Below are 20,937 nucleotides of genomic sequence, written 5' to 3' on the forward strand. Positions count from 1 at the left end.
CGCGCCGCCTCGGGCCGTGTCCGCCGGCTGGGAACCAATAAAGTTGAGCGCGTTCAAAGGGGTCCTCGGCATCCAGGGCCTGAGAGACAAGCCTGCCACATAGGCCTGCTTGAGTCCTATCTGAAGCTCGCTGAGGTTTCCGCGGCTTCTTTCTGTCTCGGGAGCTTCTGCTGTCACTCGCAGTACCTTCCCCGCGGGGCGGCGCGGCGCAGCGGGCGCTTTCGGGCGCAGCTGACCGGCGGGTGCGGCGGGCAGCCCCGAGCAGGCCCCGCGCTCTCGGAGCCGCCGGGCGGTGGCCGCGGCAGACGCCATGAGGCCCCAACCCGCCCGCGTGGTGGACGGCAGGCTCAAGCAGCGAGTCATCCAGGTGGGTGTCCTGGGCCGCCCAGAATGCCGCTGCCCCTTTCCGGTGGCTCTCGGGCGGTCGCGAGCGGCCTCTTGGGCCAGTCGGGTTCCGGGCCCGGGTCTGTGTCAGCGCCGGCCGCGGCGGGGTGCGGGGCCTTCCGTCGCCGCCCGGGGCGGGTCGGGCTCCTGCAGCAGGAGAGCGGGGCTGGCCGCCGCGTTGCAGCTTTCTGGGAATCCTCGCACGCCCCTGTTGCACGAGGCCCTTTGCGAGTCTTGCAGACGACGTGGATTTTCGTTCTCAAGGAGCTTGCTGTCGGATTGGGAAACAATAAACATAGATGACGTGGGTCTGACATTGTGACAGGCACTTCGCCTGTCGTTTTCGCATTTCGTAACCGCCGGTAGAAAGCAGTGTGTGGCGAATGCCTTGGAAGGTAAAGTCAGCAAGCAGTTTAAAGGAGGGAGAGAGCTTTCTTCGCATTGGAGTTTGTGAGCTATGCACACTCCTTTTACCTCCCCGGCCGCTATGAATCTCCTTTTTGGATTCATGACTCCTAAATTTATATTTCTAGGCCAGATTTTATCTTGAATCCCAGATTGATATATCCAGCTGCCTAGTCAACATCTTCTCTTGGATGTCTGGTAGCTGTCTTCAGCTTCACATGTCCAAACTTTTGATTTTTTCCTCCAACTCTGTATTTTCTTAGTGTTCTGTAGCTCAGTAAACGACACCACCATCCATCCAGTTGTTAAGGCAAAAACCTTGAGGATCATTCTGACTCTTTTTTTTTTTTTTTTATTTCCTGTACCCAATCCGTCAACAATCTGTTTGGCTTTACTTCAAAAAGCACACCAAGGTCTAGGGCTCAGAACCCTGCTCCGGCCAGCTGCAAAAAAAAAAGTGTGTGTGTGTGTATTCCAAATCCAAGCACTTCTTACCATTTCTCCCTGCAGCTGTCCTAGTCCAAACCACTATCTCTTCATTACACAATTGAAATAGCCTCCTAACCGATCTCTCTGGTTCTGCTTTTACCTACAGTCTATTCCCCACAGAGTAGCCAGGGAGATCCTTTTATTTATTTATATTAATTTATTATTATTTTTTCTTTTGGTTTTTGTTTGGTTTTTTTGGCAGCTGTTCAGTACAGAGATCCAAACCTGTGACCTTGGGGTTATAAGGCTGCACTCTAAACAACTGTAATTAATTTTAAAAAGCCTGCAGCACCCGGTATTCCCAAGCAGTCTCCCTTCCAAGTACTAACCAGGCCCGACCCTGCTTAGCTTCCAAGATCAAAGATCTTTTTAAGAAAAATCAGAGCGTGCCTGCTGAAAACCCTTTAGTGGACTCAGAAATCTAGAGTAAAACATTCTGGCCTCTTGTCTACTTTTTTGTCCTACTTTCCTTTTGCACTCCCTTTTATTTACTTATTCTGTCCTAATCACACAGACCTCAAACATGCCAAGCCTGGGACCTTTGCTCTTGTTATTTATTCACTTACTCTGAATTACTCTTCTTCTGGATATTCTCACAACTTGCTCCTTCAATTTTTTTAGGTCTCTGAGCAGCAACTTCTCAATCCTCACCACACCTGACTGTTCTTCAGCATTTGACATTATCATTTTTCCTCTATAGCTTTCACTTTGGTTCATTATAAAAGTAATAGGTTCTGATGGTTTACAATAAAAGGGACAGAAGGGCATAAAACGAAAAGAAAGAATTCCTCTCATCTCTACTTCTTCAGAGGTATTACATGGAGAGTTTCTGTTGTATCTTTCTAAAAATTTTGTATGCATATGCACACTTAAATATGTATCATTTAAAAAAAATCACGCAGACTCATTTGTTCTGCAGTGTTTGCTTTTTTTTTTACTTAGTAGTATATTTTAGAAATCTTCCCACAAGTAGTACATTTGCTTCCTCTTAAATTGTGTATTAAGTGTCTATTGCTCCATAATAGTTACCCCAAAACTAAGCAGATAAAAGTAGATTTATGTCTTTTGCCATGAAGGAGTGTTTTGACTTGTAGCAGGTATGAGATATGCACAATTAAGTATAATTTAAAATTAACTGTAGTAAATGACAACATGCTATAGAAGCCCAGAGAAGGGGAAGATTAACTGGAATGGTTCAGCTTTGGACACCGAGTCTCTTGTCACTTGGAAGCATTTATACAGAGACTGTTATCATGTCTTAGGGATTCTTGAGAAGAAATTGCTGTATGAAGTGGGGAAGCTGGACTGGGAAACTAGCAAGTATTGAGCCACAGATGTTGATAGATAGTTCAGGTTTAAATTCTAGTCCTGCAATTTATTATTTGCTGCCTGGCAACTAATCTTTTTAAGTCTCATTTAAACTTCCTCTTTCACAAAATGGGGAGACTAATGTCTGCCTCATAGCAGTGTATTAAAAGAGGTAATGTGTAAAAGGCCCTTAGAACAGTGCCTAGGACAGAGGTTCTCAAACATTTTTTGTTCAGAGAGCCCTTAGTTTCTCAGTAATTTTTTTGTGGTGCCCCCTAGGCCAAAAGTAATAACTAATAGGTGTGTTTCTTAAGTACAGTAGTTAGGCTCAAGCATCTTAAGAAGTAATTAGACCAAATAACTTAGTAGCTGTTTGAAAAATAATATATAAAAGCTGAAAGAAAATTAGTATATTTGTATTTCATTCTTAAATAACCACAGTTACTTACTAGTGAGATTTCTGTGCCTGTTGGACACTGTACAACTTATACATTGGAATCAGATTGACACTGACACTCACATTTTGTGTTCCACATTGATTTTTGCATGGTATTTGCTTTTTTTTTTTTTTTCCTGGCTGCTGGCTGATAAGGGGATCCAGGGGACCTGAGCCCTTGACCTTGGTATTAGCACTACGATCTACTGGCCAGGCCCAGTATTTGCTTTTAATGACAGCCATCTTTGAAAACCCAATTTTGTAAAGATAACGACATAATCAATAGGTGATGTAAGGTTGAAACTGTGAATTGCCTCAAGCTAGTAGTTCCTGCAGTGTGTGACAGATGTCAAATATCACTATGTTCCCTCAAACTGAAAATATCCTGTGGTGTTGTTGTGAGTTTACTGCTGTATTCTGTGATGTTTTGGAACTTAGGATATAGTAAGCCCTCACTTACTATCTTATAGCTATTCTAGTTATTGTTGTTATTATTGTGTTGTCATAGTGATTAACAATGTTAATTAAATTCTCTGATTCCAAACTTGGTGATTTTTATTTATGTTTCTGATATGCTTTATTAATGAAGAGTTTATATTAAAGAATAATGTGTTTGAATAGCTCGGTCTCTTATTTGTTGATTAAAATGACTAAATTTGAAATATTGAGTGTTTTAGATTTGTCATATTTTTTATTTTAGTACCTCACCAGTAATAGATGTGGCAAATATGTGGACACTGGAGTCTTAGCGTCTGATTTGCAAAGAATGTACAGGTAAAAAAATGTGGTTTCCAGATTCTTTTTTTTCCTTGTTACCATTTTAAGTTTCCATCCTGCTTAAATTTCCAGTTAGTTCACCAGTCCATAAGCTTGGAACTCAATTCAGTTATACAAACATTTATCGAACACCTATTATATTCAGTGAGTTGTCCTTACTAGGGGGAATGGCTACTTCTTATCTTTCAGTACCTCACAGTCTGATCAGGAGATAGAGATGTTACTAGATGTTACTATTATTACTTCCTTTTCTGTTTCGTTAAAAAATTAAAACCATCAGGCATGATCTCCCTCAGTGTCCTCTTTTCTAGAGATGTGTCACCTGTTTAGTCTTTCCACTGAAGATTAACTCCTCTTGTGCCTCTAATCACACCTCTTGTGATATCTTGCTTCATTAATTATCTCTGTTCTGTATGTTTCAATGTCTCTATATTCTTTTCCTCCTTAGTCTGTGTATTAGTTTTCTAGGGCTTCCATAACAAACTATATACATTGGGTGGCTTAAATAACAGAAATTTATTTCCTCACAAGTCTGGAGGCTAGAAGCCCAAGATCAAGGAACCAGCAGGGTTGATTTCTTCCGAGGTCTCTCTCCTTGGCTTGTTAGATGGCTGACTTCTCTTTGTGGTCTTTCATGTGGTCGTTCCTTTGTGTGTGCATGTCTGTGTCTTAATCTCCTCTTATAAGGACACCAGTCATATTGGACTAGAGCCCACCCATATGACCTCATTTTACCTTAATTACCTCTAAAGGCCTTAACTCCAAATACAGTCACGTTTTAAGGTACTGGGAGTTAGGACTTCAACATATGCATTTAGGGGAGACATAAGCCAGCCCATCACAGTCTGTCCCCGGCTCCCCAAAATTCATGTTCTTCTTACATGCAGGTACACTCATTCCATTCCAGCAACCCTAAAAGTCTTAACCTATTTTAGCATCAACTCTAAGTCCAAAATCTCATTTAAATATCATCTAAATCAGATATGGTTGAGACTTCAAGGTGTGATTCATCTTGAGACAAAATTCTTCTCCATCTTTGAGCCTGTGAAACGAGACAAAAAGTTATCTGCTTCCAAAGTGCAATGATGGGATAGGCGTAGGGTAGACATTCTCATTCAGAAAGGGAACAATTGGAAAGAAGAAATGGGTCACCAGTCCCAAGCACATCCAAAACTTGGCGGGGCAAATTTAATTAGATTTTAAGCTTGAGAATAATCTTCTTTTGCCCAGTGCCCTGTCCTGTGGGCTCATTAGGGTGATGGTCCTGCTCTCTGGAACCTAGGTGGAGATAGCCCCACCACCTGGACCTGTGCCCTGTGGGCCTGTGGTGGCAGTAGCAGCCTTGGTGACCCCTGAGCCTCCTTCGGGGTCATTCTTCCCTTTTCTTGAAGTATAACACATGTTCACAGCTGGATACTTCTGTTGGCCCCATCCTATAGAATCCCAGAAGTTTAACAGCTTTCCTTAATTTTGTCTCATCTCTGTACCCTTTAATCCAGGCTGGCAGTGTTTTTGTTGTTACAACCCATCTTTATTCCTGGCTTTTGCCTAGATGGCTGATTGGATACATAAGTCCCAGGCCTTTAATCTCTTTAGCAAATTGTTGTCCAGCCACATCCTTAATATTCTCTCCAGAACATGCCTTCTCATTTTTTTATAATATGGGTAGGCTGGGAATTTTCCAAATCTTCAAGTTCTGATTCTTTTTTGCTTCACAGTATCTCTCAAATTTTACTATAAGCAACAAGGAGAAGCCAGGCCACACTTCCACACGTTGCTTAGAAATCTCCTCAGCTAAAAAGAAAATAAGAAAAAGAAAAAGAAATCTCAGCTAAATACTCAAATTCATTATTTACAAGTTCTGCTTTTCACAAAAAAGTAAATCATAATTCAGCGCAAGTCTTCTGCTACTTCATAACGAGGTCCACCTTTCTCCAGTTTCCAATAACATGTTTCTCATTTCTGAGACCTCACTAGAAGCATCTTTTGTGGGGTTTTTTTTGGTGGCTGGCCAGTATGGGGATCCAAACCCTTGACCTTGGTGTTACAAGGCTGCACTCTAACCAACTGAGCTAACTGGCCAGCCAAGAAGCATCTTTAACGTTCATGTTTCTATGAACATTCTGTTCATGATGATACATGTATATATCTAAGACTATAGAAGCTTCCTCTACAGCTGTCCTCTTCTTTCTGAGCCCTGTCTGGAATCTCCTTCAATGCCGATATTTTTACCAACAGTCTCTTCAAAGCAGTCTAGGCTTCTTCTAACATGCGCCTCAAAACTCTCCTAGTCTTTACCCTTTACGCATTTTCAAAGCCAGTTTTACATTTTTAGGTAGTTGTTACTGTGGCACTGCACTTCCCAGTACCAAAATCTGTATTAGGAAGGAAAGAAAGAAGAAAAACTAAAAACAGTTTTTAAAAAACTGTGTATCCCACTTTGGTTACTGCCCAATATTTCTCTGCCCCTTCATCAAAATTTATTTGAGTGGAAGCTTGCTTCTATCCCCACCACTCACTACACTGAAATATATGAGTTGTCTTTTTTTCATAACTTCTTCTTTATCTTATTTGATGGTGCAATCCCCACCTAGCCACTGAGGTTAAACACCTATGTGTTGTCTTCCTCCTTCTACCTAGCCTCCCATCCCCGCTGCCATGTCTTCAATAAGTCACCAAGCCTTGCTTTGGCTCTTAAATATTTTGTGACACCTGTTCTCTTCTTTCCCTATTACTGGCCTAATCCAGATCCTCATTATTTCTTGTTCAGACTATTTCATCTTCTAAACATTCTCCCCACATCTAGCCTGTCTAATCCAGGGGTTGACAAACTTTGGCCCTTTGGCCAAATCCTACCTGTGACCTTTTTTTGTATGGCCATGAGCTAAGAATTTAAAAAAAAAATTTTTTTAAGTGGTTGAAAAACATATTTAAGAATAATATTTATGATACATGAAAATTAGATAAAATTCAAAATTCAGTGTCCATAAAGTTTTTTTGGAACACAACCACACTCATTTGTTTACATATTTTATTTATTTTTTTTTTGGGGGGGGGGCTGTTTATGTATTTTCTGTGACTGCTCTCATGCTACAAGGGTAAAGTTGAGTAATTACATCAGAGACAGTATTGTATGGCCTATAAAGCCTAAGGTTTGCTGACCCCTGCTTTAATCATTTTATCCCAAATCCACTAATGCTGAAGCCTAATGAGACAGTAGAAGGCATACTGACAGTCAGAAAATTCAGCCTATTTATAGAATAAGTGTGAATATGAGAGCTATAAGTGAAGACTGTTAAATGTTCTGATGGCATCTCAGATATTATGGACACAATGTTGTCGGTGATTTCAGTGAACAACAAAAAAGACTAATTTGTATTCCTAAAAAATTCATTGTGTTTTAAAACCATGCAAAATGGCTTTGCCTGTGAGTCTGTAGCAGATGGGTTCTAGCTAAGGTAACTATAAACAGGTTTTTCACCAACTTGAATGTCTGGCAGAACATTTGAAAGTCATGAAGAAGGGAAAGTTTTTCTTTAGGTGGAATTACTGTGCACATAGAAGAATATCCAGCAATTGTAGTCTTTACCTGCTAAATCTCCATAATGCTCCCCAGTCACTGTGACCACACAAAATACCCCCTCAGTTTTTCAAAATGCTCCCTAGGGGTGTTACCACTTTCATTGAAAACCACTCTTCTAATCCATCCTAACCACAGCCACCAAAATGATCTTTCTAAAATGTGTATTTAAGGCTGGTCGGTTAGCTCAGTTGTTTAGAGCATAGTGTTATTACCACCAAGGTCAAGGGTTTGGATCCCTACACTGGCCAACTGCAAAAAATAAATAAATAAATAAAATGTGTGTATGTACCTATAATTTTTTGTATGTACCTATAATTTTTTTCAACTGCTTTCAGGTATAATCTCCACTTCTTCAGTGTGGCTTAAAGGCCTCATGATCTGGTTCCTCCTTATCTCCCTGCCTTGCACTACATGTGACAGTAACTTTGCAATCACACACACACACCCCATATTGTTTCTTCTTTTTCTTAGCACAAGTTGTCACCTCTTTCTGGAATTCCCTTTCTGCCCAATCCCCTTTCTCCTCTCCACCAAAAAACAAACAAAAATCTCTCTATAAATACACACACAGAGCATTAAATCCGTATTCATTTGTCTGTGCTATATACATATACACCCCAAGTTCCTATAGCTTCTTTCTGTTATTGCACTTAACCATAGTGTGTGTTTGTGTTTGTCTTCCCCACTAGGCAGGTTCTTACAGTACCCAGGTAGTGTCTCTTATTCATCTTTGGAGTCCCAGCTCTTTGACAATTCTAGAAGGACGGTAGGCACTTGGTGTGTGTTGATTGAATTGAAGAAGTAGAGTGGATGAGAGGCTGAATAAATAAATGACTGTCAGTTCCCAAACAGCTTAATTATCACTACTATAAAAGTAAAGTGCTGTAAGAGAGGACAAGATTAATTGTGCTTAATGGTGAGGAGGGCTGACGGAAAGGTTTATTGGGAAAGTAGTTCTTGTGCTACCCTGGAAGACTGGAGAGCACAATGGCTTTGGAGAAAGCATTTGAAGCAGTGATTTGTAACATATTGTTGTGTTCTCACTTTATGTCGTTAAGTTTTCCTACCATGTTTTCCTTTTCCTTTTTATTTTTATTTTTTGACTAGATAATATATTTACATAGTTCTGAAATTATACACATGTACTGGGAATAATTTGCAAGTTAAAATTTGCCAAACCAGCAGGGGGCACACTAATATGCTTGATCTGTGGCTTTTTAAAAGTTACATCTCAAAAGGATCAGGGCCATTGATGCTAATTTCAGTGTGGAAAGGGTTTTTTTCTTTTGTCTTTGTCATTCACATCACCCCAAGATTTGAATCTAATAGACAGGTTTAAAAATAAGTACCAAAAATCTGGTCTGTGGGCCGGCCCATGGCTCACTCGGGAGAGTGTGGTGCTGATAAAACCAAGGCCATGGGTCTGGGTCTCATATAGGGATGACCAGTTAGCTCACTGGGTGAGCGTGGTGCTGACAATACCAAGTCAAGGGTTAAGATCCCCTTACTGGTCATCTTTTGGAAGAAAAAAAAAAAAATCTGGTCTGTAAGAAATAAATCTATGGGTCTTCATTTAAAGGCAAGATAATATAACTCATTTTCAGAGATACTGAAGTTGCTTTGTTGCATTTTAGTGATTATAACTGGACAAAATAATATAACATATGATTTACACCAGATTGTACATCATGCTAACTTTCCTCTTTCACACTGTTAGCATCTAACAGACATCATAAACTTTAAAATTTTCTTTTTTCTTTTTTTTTTTTTTTTTGAAAGATGACCGGTAAGGGGATCTTAACCCTTGACTTGGTGTTGTCAGCACCACGCTCACCCAGTGAGCAAACCGGCCATCCCTATATGGGATCCGAACCCGTGGCCTTGGTGTTATCAGCACCACACTCTCCCAAGTGAGCCACAGGCCGGCCCATAAACTTTAAAATTTTCATGAAAGCAAATATTTATTGAATGCATATTATATGTAAGTGCAGTTTTAGGTACTGTAGCAGATATGAAAATAAGTGTAAATCAGGAACTCACAATCCAGAAGATGAGGAGGATAAAAGAGCAAACATCAGTAATTATAAAACGAAGGATAGGCCTAGTGGTTGGGTTAAGTGCTTTGACATCACAGAGGACATTTTTTTGTCCTAAGTTTCCTTATGTGTCAATATATAATCCTTAGTTTTGATATTCAAATATCACATACAAAATGCTGTAAATACTTTTTTGTTGTTTTTATTTAATTTTAACTGATTATATATATTCATGGGACACAGAGCTGACCATCAGCACCTGTGCCCAAGAAATGGTGAGCATATCAATACTATCAGTATGCCACCACCTCGAATTGCAGTTGTTCCCCGTGACCCCACCCAACCTCTCCCCACTCCCCCACCTTCCCACTACAACCCTAAGTCTGTTCTCTCCCTCTGCAAGTCCAACACACCACCGTGGACTTTCTTTTCTTCTTTCTCTCTTAGCTCCCACTTATGAGTGAGGACATGTGGTATTCTTCCCTCTGTGCCAGGCCTATTTCACTTAACATAATTTTCTCCAAGCTCATCCATGTTGCTGTGAATGGCAGGATTTTATTCTTTTTTATGGCTGAGTAGTATTCCATTGTGTATATATACCACATTTTCCTTATCCAGTCGTCCATCAATGGATATTTAGGATGGTTCCATATTTTGGCTACTGTAAATAGAAAGTGCTGTGGGCCGGCCCGTGGCTCACTCGGGAGAGTACGGTGCTGATAACACCAAGGCCCCGGGTTCGGATCCCATATACGGATGGCCGGTTCGCTCACTGGCTGAGCGTGGTGCTCACAACACCAAGTCAAGGCCTTACCAGTCATCTTTTTAAAAAAAAAAAAAAAAAAGAAAGAAAGTGCTGTAAATTTTTTACACTTTATATATTCTTAGTTATTCTAGCTTTTTTCAAAAAATTAAGTTAATAGGGTTTTTTGTTTTAGATCTTAGTTTCGTTGTTATACCTTATGTTTTCAATTATAGTCAGTGTTTCTAAGTTATCTTTTTAATGTTATGTAAATGTTGATTGCTAGCTGCTTTTGGCTAAGTCTTCTTAACTCTTAAAGGAAAGAGTTATCCTTTTGAGGCGAGTAAAGTTTAGTGTCCTGAATACTGATCCTCACTTGATAGGTGGTTCCTGCTAGATGTGAATGAATTACAGAGGTGTAGTTAGAGACTATTGCTTTTATTTGTTGTTTTGTGTTCTCTACTCATATTTTCTCCCATTTCAGATATGATTTGCTAATAGAGGTATCACAGCTTCATGGTTTACAGTTCATTCCCCATTTATTTATTTATCTATTTATTTATTTAGTGTAGCTGGCCAGGAAGGGGATCCAAACCCTTGACCTTGGAGTTACAAGGCAGTGCTCTAACCAACTGAGCCAACCAGCCAGCCCTCTTCTCCCATTTAAATTAATTAAATACCTGATTTTTAAAAGCATAAACTAGTTTGAAAAGAAAGGCTCTGTTGGGCTGAGCCCGTGGCGCTCTCAGTAGCGTGCTGCACTAGCAGCGCCGCGACGCTCCCGCCGCGGGTTCGGATCCTATATAGGAATGACCAGTGCACTCCCTGGCTGAGCGCCGGTCACGAAAAAAAAAAAAAAAAAGAAAGGCTCTGTTGATGTCAGTATTGCTTTAACATATTTTGCTTAAGTTGCTTTTTTAAATGGCCGTGATTTATTTAGTACAGTGTTTGCTACAGTTAAAACCTTTTATTTTTATGTAGTTTCACACTTAAAGAAAAATTGAAAGGATAGTACAAAGAACACCGATATAGTCTTTACCTAGAGTCTCTTTATCCATACATACTATCGTGTCTATCCCTTAAAAACGAAGACTTTCTATAACAAAGAATTTTCTATATTACCCACTATTTTTAGCAAATGGTCTTGCTAGAAATGTTTAACTTGAATATAATAATGGGGAAACATAAGAAATCCAGATTGTGGGACATTTTATAAATTAGCTTATCTGAACCCTTCAAAATTTTTTTGTCACACACACAAAAGACGGATTATTATAAATTAAAGGAGTCTAAAGAAACGTGACAACCAAATGAGTGCATGAACCTTGACTAGACCCTGGATTAAAGAAAGAAAAACTATAAAGAATATTTTGGGGGAATAATTTGAGAAATTTTAACATGGACTGTGTATTAGATAATATTTTATCAATATTAAATTCCTTTTTTGTGCCATTTGTACTGTGCTTATGTAAATATCTTTTTTTACAGAGAAACATGCTGAGGGTTTTTTTTTCTAGTCAAGTGTGGTTGTGGGAGGAGACAATGTTAATTATAAGTTTAACGATAACCCACAACCATCACACCAATATGCTGAGGATTTTTAGGTGGAGTGTCTGTAACTTATTTTCAGATGATTCTGCCAAAAAAAAAAAAAAATTTGTGAATACAGAGAGAAATAAAGTAAATGGGGCAAAATGTTGACGAATCATTACATTAATCATTATATTACATTATTCTTTACGTTACATTTTTCATTACGTTACATTATTTCTTTCAGATTTTGAGTAGGTTTAAAATTTCAAAATAGGGCCAGCCCATGGCTCACTTGGGAGAGCATGGTGCTGACAATGCCAAGTCAAAGGTTAAGATCCCCTTACTGGTCATCTTTAATAAAAAAAAAAAAATTTCAAAATAAGAACATTCAAATGGAAAAGGGCTGGGAAAAAGGAAAAAATTGAGAGAAATCACAATCATAAAAATATAAACTCAGAAGTTGTTAAAAGTAGGTTTAAGACCAGTATGAATACAGTGACATAATTAAATATTCATGCAAACTTATGTGATTTATTTAGATTGAGTTTAATGGAATAATATTGGTGGAGACCACTGTACTAAACTTCTTCTTCTTATTTCAGTATAGACTATGGTCGAAGAAAAAGAAATGCTTTTAGGATTCAGGTAGAAAAAGGTGAGTCTTAGTGTTAGAGCTGAACTGAATTATCAAAAAAGTTATAGAAAGAATTGTTTTAGCTCATGCCATTTTTCCTTTTGTTTCAGTATTTAGCATAATTAGTAGTGAAAAAGAGCTTAAGAATCTAACAGAATTAGAAGATCAACATCTGGCAAAAAGAGCAAGACAAGGTAAAGAGGATAATGAGTAAGTATTACCAAATGGAGTTTTTTTTCCCTAAAACATAAACCTAATCACGTTACATTCCTACTTATAAAACTTTCAGTGGCTCTTCATTGTCAACAAGGCCCTGCATTATACTTACTTAACCTCTCCAGACCTTTTTTCAGCCATATGGAATGCTCACTATTCCCCAAAGAAGTCAACTTCCTTTTTGGACTGTGCCTTATATGGGTGGTTTTCTGTAGCAGGGATGTTCGTTTCCCTTTCACAAACCCCCACTCAGTTTTCAAGAGTAAATTGAAATGTTATTGCTTTTGTTAGGCCTTCTTGGACTTTTTTTGTGTGTGTTTCCTTAGCTTCTAGTGATAGATATTTATTATAATAATATTATTATATAAGATATTTGTTTACTTGTTTGCAATTACCAACAGAACTGTCTGATTATCTTTGTTTTTCTTTGCTCTAGTAGGATACCAGATAGAAAGGTGCCAATTAGTTTTGTTGTTTCAGGAATACTATTGAGGGAGGGGAGTTATCGAGAAATTGGTTAATAAGCACAAAGAATGAGTACATTTTATAATGATGAATATGCTAATTGTCCTGATTTGATCATCACATATTGTGCACTAGTATAGATAGTCAACTCTATACCCCACAGTTATGTATAATCAATTATGTTTCAATTAAGAAAAGAAAGAGGCCAGGTGAAATTTTCTATAAAATGCGTGCACAATTTAGGGACAATTTGTCATCATTGTGTCTTCTGGTTTTTACATGTTTTGGTCTGGTCATATTGATGTACAATTCAAGGTTAGTTCTGACATTCAGAGCAAAGAGAGGCATAATTATGTGTCATACTCTATTAAACTTGTTTCCTGATGGGGGGGAAAAAAGGAATACTATTGAGAGTTTTTCATAACTTTATTGAGGTATAATTGACATACAATAAGCTGTACATTTTTACAGTACAATTTGTTGAGTTTTGACGTATCTACTCATTAAACCATCACCATAAGCAAGATGCTGAACATTTCCATCAACCCCAGAAGTTTTCTTGTGCCCCCTTGCAGTTCACTTCTCCCTCCACCCCCATTTCCAAGCAGCCATTGATTTGCTTTCTGTTATTAAATATTAGATTACATTTTCTGGAATTTTATATAAATGGAATCATACAATAGATACATTTTTCTTTTTATTTTTTCTTTGGCAGCTGGCCGGTATGGGGAAGCAAACCCTTGACCCTACTGTTACAAGGCTGTGCTCTAAAGAGCTGAGCTAATTGGCTAGCCCTAGTATATACTTTTAAAGTTTGAATTCTTTCACTTAGCATAATAGTTTTGAGACTTATCAGTGTTGGTGCATGTATCAATAGTTCATTGGTTTTTATTGGTGAGTATGTGTTGATAAGCCACAATTTTTTTATCTGTTTATCTGTTGATGGACAATTGGGTTGTTGCCAGGTTTTGGCTATTACAGATAGCGAACATTTATCTTTTATTTTTTATTTTTATTTTTGAAGTTCAAGTCTTGGAGTTGCTTTCCATTTAAAGCTACAAAAAGCACTATCCGGCTTGAAATCCTATGAACATTTATGTGCAAATCTTTGTCTGGACAGTGTTTTCATTTCCTTTGGTAAATACCTAGGAGTGGAATAAAGTGTTTGTACCATTTTACTTTTACATTAGCAGCTTATGAGAATTCCACTTGTTCACATGTTGCTGACATTTGGTGTGGTCAGTCTTTAATTTTAGGTGTTCTTTCAATTTTAGACAAAGTATGATGTTAATTGCAGGGTTTTTTGTAGATGAGAAACTTACCTGATATTTCTAGTTTGAGAATTTTTATCATGTATAGGTATTGCATTTATCAAATGCTTTTCTGCATCTTTTGAAATATCTTATTATGGCTTTCCCGCTGTATTAGTTTGGTGAATTACACTGATTTTGAGTGTTAAGCTAATTATTACGTTCCTGGGATAAACCCTTGTTGATCCTGATGTATTATCCTTTTTATATATTGTTGGATTTAATTTGCTAATCTTTTTGTACAGATGTTTGCAGCTATATTCATATTGGTCTGAGTTGCGGTGTTAGGGTTATACTAGCTTCATAATAGTTGGAAAATATTCTTTTGTTCTTTATTTTATGTAAAAGAATTATGAAAATTTTTTCATGAATGTTAGAATTCACCCAGAGTTCATCTAGGCCTGGAGTTTTCTTTTTATGAAGGGTTTTGATAAATTTAATTTTGCTAGATATATGGCTCCTCCTTATTGTCTTTTTTTCCTTATGTATTGTCTTTTTCTCCTTATGTCAGTTTTGGTAAATTGTATTTTTTTTTTTTTTTTTTTTAACAAAAGCGATTAATTTTTTAAATTAAATTTCTAATCAAATATATTGGTAAATTGTATTTTTAAAGAAATGTGTCCATTTTATCTAGGGTGTGGAATTTGTTGGTATAATGCTTTCACGGTATTCTCTTGTTATTCTTTCAATGTCTATAGGATCTGTGGTGATAGCCCCTTTTCATTCTTTATAGCTGAATCTTTTTTGTTTGGATTCACCATAATTTTCTTAATCAGTTCCATATTCATGGATATTTGGTGTTCCCAGTTTTGCACTACTCCGTAATAAGTAACCCTTAATGCATATATCTTTGCACACATCTCATTGTTTTTTTTGTTGTTGTTGTTTTGTTTTTTATTTTATTTTTATTGTCTTTTTCGTGAACAGCACTCAGCCAGTGAGTGCACCGGCCATTCCTATATAGGATCCGAACCCGCGGCGGGATCGTTGCTGTGTTCCCAGCGCCGCACTCTCCCGAGTGCGCCACGGGCTCGGCCCCATCTCATTGTTTTTTATGTTAAATTCCTGAGGTGGAATCTCTAGGGTAAAAGTGATTCATGTTTGGGGCCGGCCCGTGGCTCACTCTGGCGAGTGCGGTGCTGATAACACCAAGGCCACGGGTTCAGATCCTATATAGGGATGGCAGGTTAGCTCACTGGTTGAGCATGGTGCTGGCAACACCAAGCCAAGGGTTAAGATCCCCTTACCGGTCATCTTTTAAACAACAACAACAGAAAAAAGTGATTCATATTTTTGAGACTTCTGGTAGATTTGGAGTTGCCTTCCAAAAATGGTTGCCTCAGTTTACGCTCCCAACACCTTTGTTTAAAGGACCCATTTCTCTGTACCCTTGTCATTCTAGTTATACTGTTATTTAATCTTTGCCAGTTTCATAGGCAAAAAATTGATTGTGTTGTTTTTATTTGTAATTTTTTAATAACTGGTGAGGTTAGATATTTTTTGGCTATTTCATATTTTCTTTGTTACTTATTTTTTTTCTATTTCATTTGAGAGGTATTTGAATTTTTCTTACTGTCAGAGCTTTTGGCACAAAATACCACCTCTTTTTATATGTATTACAAATGCTTTTCCCATTTTCCCATTTGCCTTTTGTTTTTGTTTATAGTGTCTTTTGATTAGAGAAGTTTCGCGTTTTTACCAAGTCAGATCTATCACTCTTTTCATTTATGGATTCTGCTGATATGCTCAGAAAGACCTCTCTTACAAGACTATATAAAATAATTATACTTTTTTCTTGTTCCTTTATGATATTTAAGTCTTTAATTCACTTGGAATTAATTATTTTTTAAAATTTGCTATTAAGGGCAAATTTAATTACTATTTAATATTAATTTACTATTTAGGGCAGAACTTTTTTTCCCAAATGTTGAATAATCTACTTTTTTTACATTGATTAGAAATGCCCCCAAGTAATCCTGATTGAATTTAATGAATTTAAAAAAAGAATTTATATCTTAAGTATAAAGGCATTTCATAGCATTCATATAATTTTACTTAGGAAAAGTCCTATTTTTATTTAAATATTTTTTAAAGAAATCGTATTAGGTAGTAACAGAGTCCTGTAGTTACTTGAAGCCATTAGATACCAATTTTCAGTTATAATTAACTGAGAATACATTCTCAGATGATAGTACTAAGATTTATACTTCTTCTTTGAAATATAATATGAAAAATACTTTGCTCCTTCAGTCCAAATGAACAGACTTGGAGAAGTTGCATCTGTTTACACGGCTTGGTCATATTGACTTTGTGAATTTGTTACTCAAAGTGCTTAATTATGGCTTGCTGAAATATTTCCTCTGCCCGAATCTGATTCCTAAACGAGACCCTTGGGTCTGATGGTAATTTGTTTTTCACTTTTATTTATTGCTAGGATAAAGATAACCACAATTTTTTAAGCATTTACCACATACTAAGGACTTAGCAAGCATTCATTAAATCCTTTAATGACCCTGTTAGATAGGCATTACTTATTATCTCCATTTTATAGATAAGAAAGCTGATGAACAGATGTCAAGTAGAAGCCAGTAACTGAGTAAACCAGATTTCAAATCCTGGTTTCTCTGATTCTAAAGCTCGGACTCTTAACCACCATAATATTTTGCTTTAGTGTATTTACTTGTTTTGGTTAGTCATTTTTTAGGCTATGGGAGGAAAGCCTTTAAAACATTTTTTCCCTCTTTTTATTGAGGTATGCTAAAAGCTGTTCCGATGATGATTCAGATGTGGGTGATTACCCAGATCCACAGGTGAGCCAAACATTTAATGGGCCTACTTTGATTTTTTTAAATCATGATCATTCCTTAGGAAATATCAGTAAGGAACTGAATAAGAAACATTAGAAATCTTCATCAGTAAGTAATTGAATACCTCCTGTGTACAGTGTTGATGATGGATTAGCCAGCCTTCCAGTATGTCAGTTTATAGTCAATTATGCAGGGAAAAAGAAGGAAAGAGAATAGCCAGAAGTAAGGGCAGACAGAATAGAAAAGGGAATTAATAGTAAAAATGGAGAATAGCAGGTATTTTCTGCCAAGGATCTGGCATTACTGATGAATGGGCTTAGTTAAAGGGGTTATAGGAATAATATGTCTAGTTATTTATAACTTACTGTTTTTTCCCCATTGTTAAATCAATTTTGAGTTTATTAACAAAGTAATGATGATACTGGCTTACATGTGACCCAGTTTTGAATTGATGAAATGATAGTAACTCTCAGTCACTACATTCACTACCAGCTCATTTTCATACTTGCTTCTGTTAATATTTTTAAAAAACAACCATGCTTATTTGTTTTTATTTAATCACCAAAGTGAACTGGTCTTCCATTAACTTAGAGTGCTGGTGGTGGGATACATCTGTCTAAATAGTAAATGTGAATCATCTTATGGTAAACATGTATGTATTCTGACTGTAAATGTTATGAGAGAAATTGTTGAAAGCAAAATGTAGAAAACTTACTAGTATAGGTAATGGAACTTTCATGCGTACTTACTGAGTAATTTATGCTAAAATCATGTTTCTGCCAGTCAGCAAATCAAATGAACAGTTCCCTGCTCTCTTTATATCGGAAAGGAAACACTGATTCCGTTTCACATACTCCTGAGATGGAGCAAAGAGAAACCAGCGCTTCAACACTACGGATAACTTCCAAAACAGGCTCCGTTCCTTTGAAGGCCCCTGCCAGAGGTTCTGAGGGAGGATGGTTTATTGACAGAACCCCAAGTGTAAAGAAGGAAAGTTTTTTCTTGGACCTATCAGATGAGAAAAGTAATCATAAGAAGCCAATATCCGAGATACAGGTATTTTTGTAGTGAAATTTCAGCCACACATAGTTACAGTACATTACAACCTTTTCATTGAATATAGTATCAAGCAGATGTTTGTGTTTTGTAAAAGAGAATTTGATCACTTCACATTTCGGCCATCATTTCTATCCTAGTCCAAGCCTCTACTCTTTCTTGCCTTAACTATTGAAATAGCTTTCCAGCTGGCACCTGTATCCATTCTTGTTCCCCTAGTTTATTCTTCACACAGAGATATCTTTTTTCTGAGTTGTCAGGTCATTGTCATTCTTCTATTTATAATTGGCTTCATTCATTCTCAAACCCAAAGGTCTTGCAGTTGCCAGTAAGCCCTTTGTGATTTGGCTGCCCTGCTGCCTTTTTTGTGTGTGTGTGTGGCTGGCCGGTATAGGAATCCAGACCTTTGGCCTTGTTGTCCAGCTGAGCTGACTTGCCAGCCCTACAGCTTTTGTCTTTGTTTGTTTGTTGTTTTTGTTTTTGGTTGGTTGGTTGGTTTTGGCAGCTAGCCAGTATGAGAACCTACTGCCTCTTTATTCTCATCTCCTACCTACCTCCCAGCTTTGCTTCAGTGACAATGGCCTTATGTCCCTGGCTAAAATATGTCTAGCACATAGTAGTCAGTCAGTTTATTGAATTAGTAGTGCCTAATGAACTTACTGAGATACTAGTGAGAGTTAAAGAATAACTACTTTGGGTATGTATTAGAGAGTCAATAGTTTCAGGAAGAAGTGAGGATTGCTGCTGAAATAACAATGTGGTTTATTTTCAGTTCAGGATAATACCTTGAGGGATCCTACATAAATGGATATGCTATGAAAATGTTTAGAATATGAAAATATCTTTTGTTCCTAACTTTTTAAAATTCAAATATACCATAAATAAGGAAAAGTATAGATTGATGAATTATCACAGAGTGAACATGTTGGGTACCATTGTTAGCAGGTTCTTTTTTTATTTCCCTAAGCAAATTGCTTTTTTTTTTTGGTAGCTGGCATTTGGGGATCCGAACCCTTGGCCTTGGTGTTACAACACCGCACTCTAACCAACTGAGCTAACCGGCCGGACCTTAACTGATTCTTTTTAATGCATGGCAGAATAAGAGGGGGCTTGAAGTGATCTGTCCCATGGTACAGTGGCTGGGTATGCTCTTGGGCTCACTGTCCAATTTGGTTAGCTACATGTGGCTATTGAACACTTGAAATGTTGCTGCTATTGCAACTGAAAACTAAATTTTTTATTTAAATGTAAATTTTAAAACTGTCAATTCAGTTTTTGGAAAACCTCTAAAAATGTTTGAACAACTTAGGTATGTGAATCTACTTGTTTTAATTTTGCTTTTTCATAAACTTTTTGAAGTACTCTCATATATTGAAATAATTAATGTTGTGGATATACTGGATTCAATAAAATAGATTATTAAATGAATTTCACATTTTAAAAATCTTTTTAAAATGTGGCTACTAGAATATATAACATTACAGCCTCTCATTATATTTCTCTTGGACATTGCTGCTCTAAGTGATTTCCAAGAACCAAACCCTTTGATTTGGCAAAATCTTTTCCTTACAAATTATAAATGGGTCTTTTCCAAATCTCTTTGCTTTAATTATCTATCTGTGGAGAACATTATTATTAGCAAGAATGTGACTCTTATGTTGAATTATACTTTTTTATGGCTGTCAAGGCAGATTTGTAGTCATATTGAATTTAGTGACTCAGATATCAGATGAACACCAACTGTGTAGAAGACTCAGTGAGAAATAAAAGAGGAATATTAGTGTCCTAAATTGGGGAGCTAACAATTCAGTGAGAGAGACATAGAGACATGAGTCACTCAGATACAAGGCAGATTATGGTATCCTGTAATACAGCTGCAAATGCAGTGTCTGGGAGTGTGTAAGTAAGAGATTAAATCTAACTGGGAGAATCTGAAAGGAGGTTTTCAAATGTTAGAATTTAAACTGAGCTTTAAGGTGTCAGGAATAGTTAACAGAGGTGAAAGTGATAGGGCAGTGTAATAGCCTGTTTCTGTTGCTTATATCAAAATACTTGGAACTGGGTGATTTATAAGAAAACAAAATTTATTGCTTACAGTTTCGGAGGCTGGGAAGTCCAAAGTCCAGGGAACACATCTGGTGAGGGTCTTGGTGGTGGCGACATTGACAGCAGGGTATCACATTGTGAAATGGCAGAGCTGAGAGAGCTAGACTCTAAACTCTCACATGCTCTTCTTTACAGCCCTCCAAACCATGCCTATGACCACCATTTTTAATCCATTCACTATGGTGTGCTCCTATAATCTAAGCATCTCTTCAAGGTACCACCTTTCTATTACCAAAATAGGATTTCCCACCCTCTTAACAGTCACAGTGGGGGCCAAGTTTCTAATACACAAAACTTAGGGGACACAATTCAAGCTTCAGTGAATTTTGGGGGGACATAATTCAATCCACTGTGGGCAGGAATGGACTTTTATAATGCCCATCTTTAAAAAAAAATGTTCGCATTATAATATAAGCTTGGCATATTTAAATTTATTTTTTTCCAGGATTCAGAGGATTCTTTTCTTCTTGAAAATGATAAAAAAAGGAAAGGCAGGCTAAAGAGCACAGGAAACAAAAGGAAGAAAGAAGATCTTCAGGAAGTAGACAGAGAAATAGAAGCTGTGCTGCAAAAGAAAGGTGAGAGTCAAGTCTTGTGGATGGCATTGGTCATTTTTGCTTTAAGAGAAGCATTGCTCTATTCCAAGCTGT

The 20,937-nt window shown here is 37.4% G+C and overlaps 1 protein-coding gene across 6 annotated transcripts in view; it reads left to right on the plus strand.

Moving 5' to 3' along the window:
• Positions 1-229: 229 nt before the first annotated feature.
• Positions 230-20,937, plus strand: part of NVL (nuclear VCP like) — a 105,525-nt gene continuing 84,817 nt past the window's right edge. For 4 of the 6 annotated variants that reach the window (XR_010024889.1, XR_010024890.1, XM_063114560.1 and 1 more), the window contains exons 1-7: positions 230-367; positions 3,723-3,796; positions 12,296-12,348; positions 12,438-12,537; positions 17,071-17,128; positions 17,909-18,181; positions 20,733-20,865. Coding sequence is in view for 4 of the 6 variants with exons in the window: in XM_063114560.1 (XP_062970630.1) it covers positions 311-367; positions 3,723-3,796; positions 12,296-12,348; positions 12,438-12,537; positions 17,071-17,128; positions 17,909-18,181; positions 20,733-20,865 (748 nt within the window). In the remaining 2 variants the exon portion in view is untranslated. Of the gene's footprint in view, positions 368-3,722; positions 3,797-12,295; positions 12,349-12,437; positions 12,538-17,070; positions 17,129-17,908; positions 18,182-20,732; positions 20,866-20,937 lie in introns of those variants that run through there. The other 2 variants (XM_063114561.1, XM_063114563.1) reach the window with 2 other exon arrangements.

The sequence above is a fragment of the Cynocephalus volans genome, chromosome 11 (genome assembly GCF_027409185.1).
Source record: "Cynocephalus volans isolate mCynVol1 chromosome 11, mCynVol1.pri, whole genome shotgun sequence".
NCBI lineage: Eukaryota > Metazoa > Chordata > Mammalia > Dermoptera > Cynocephalidae > Cynocephalus > Cynocephalus volans.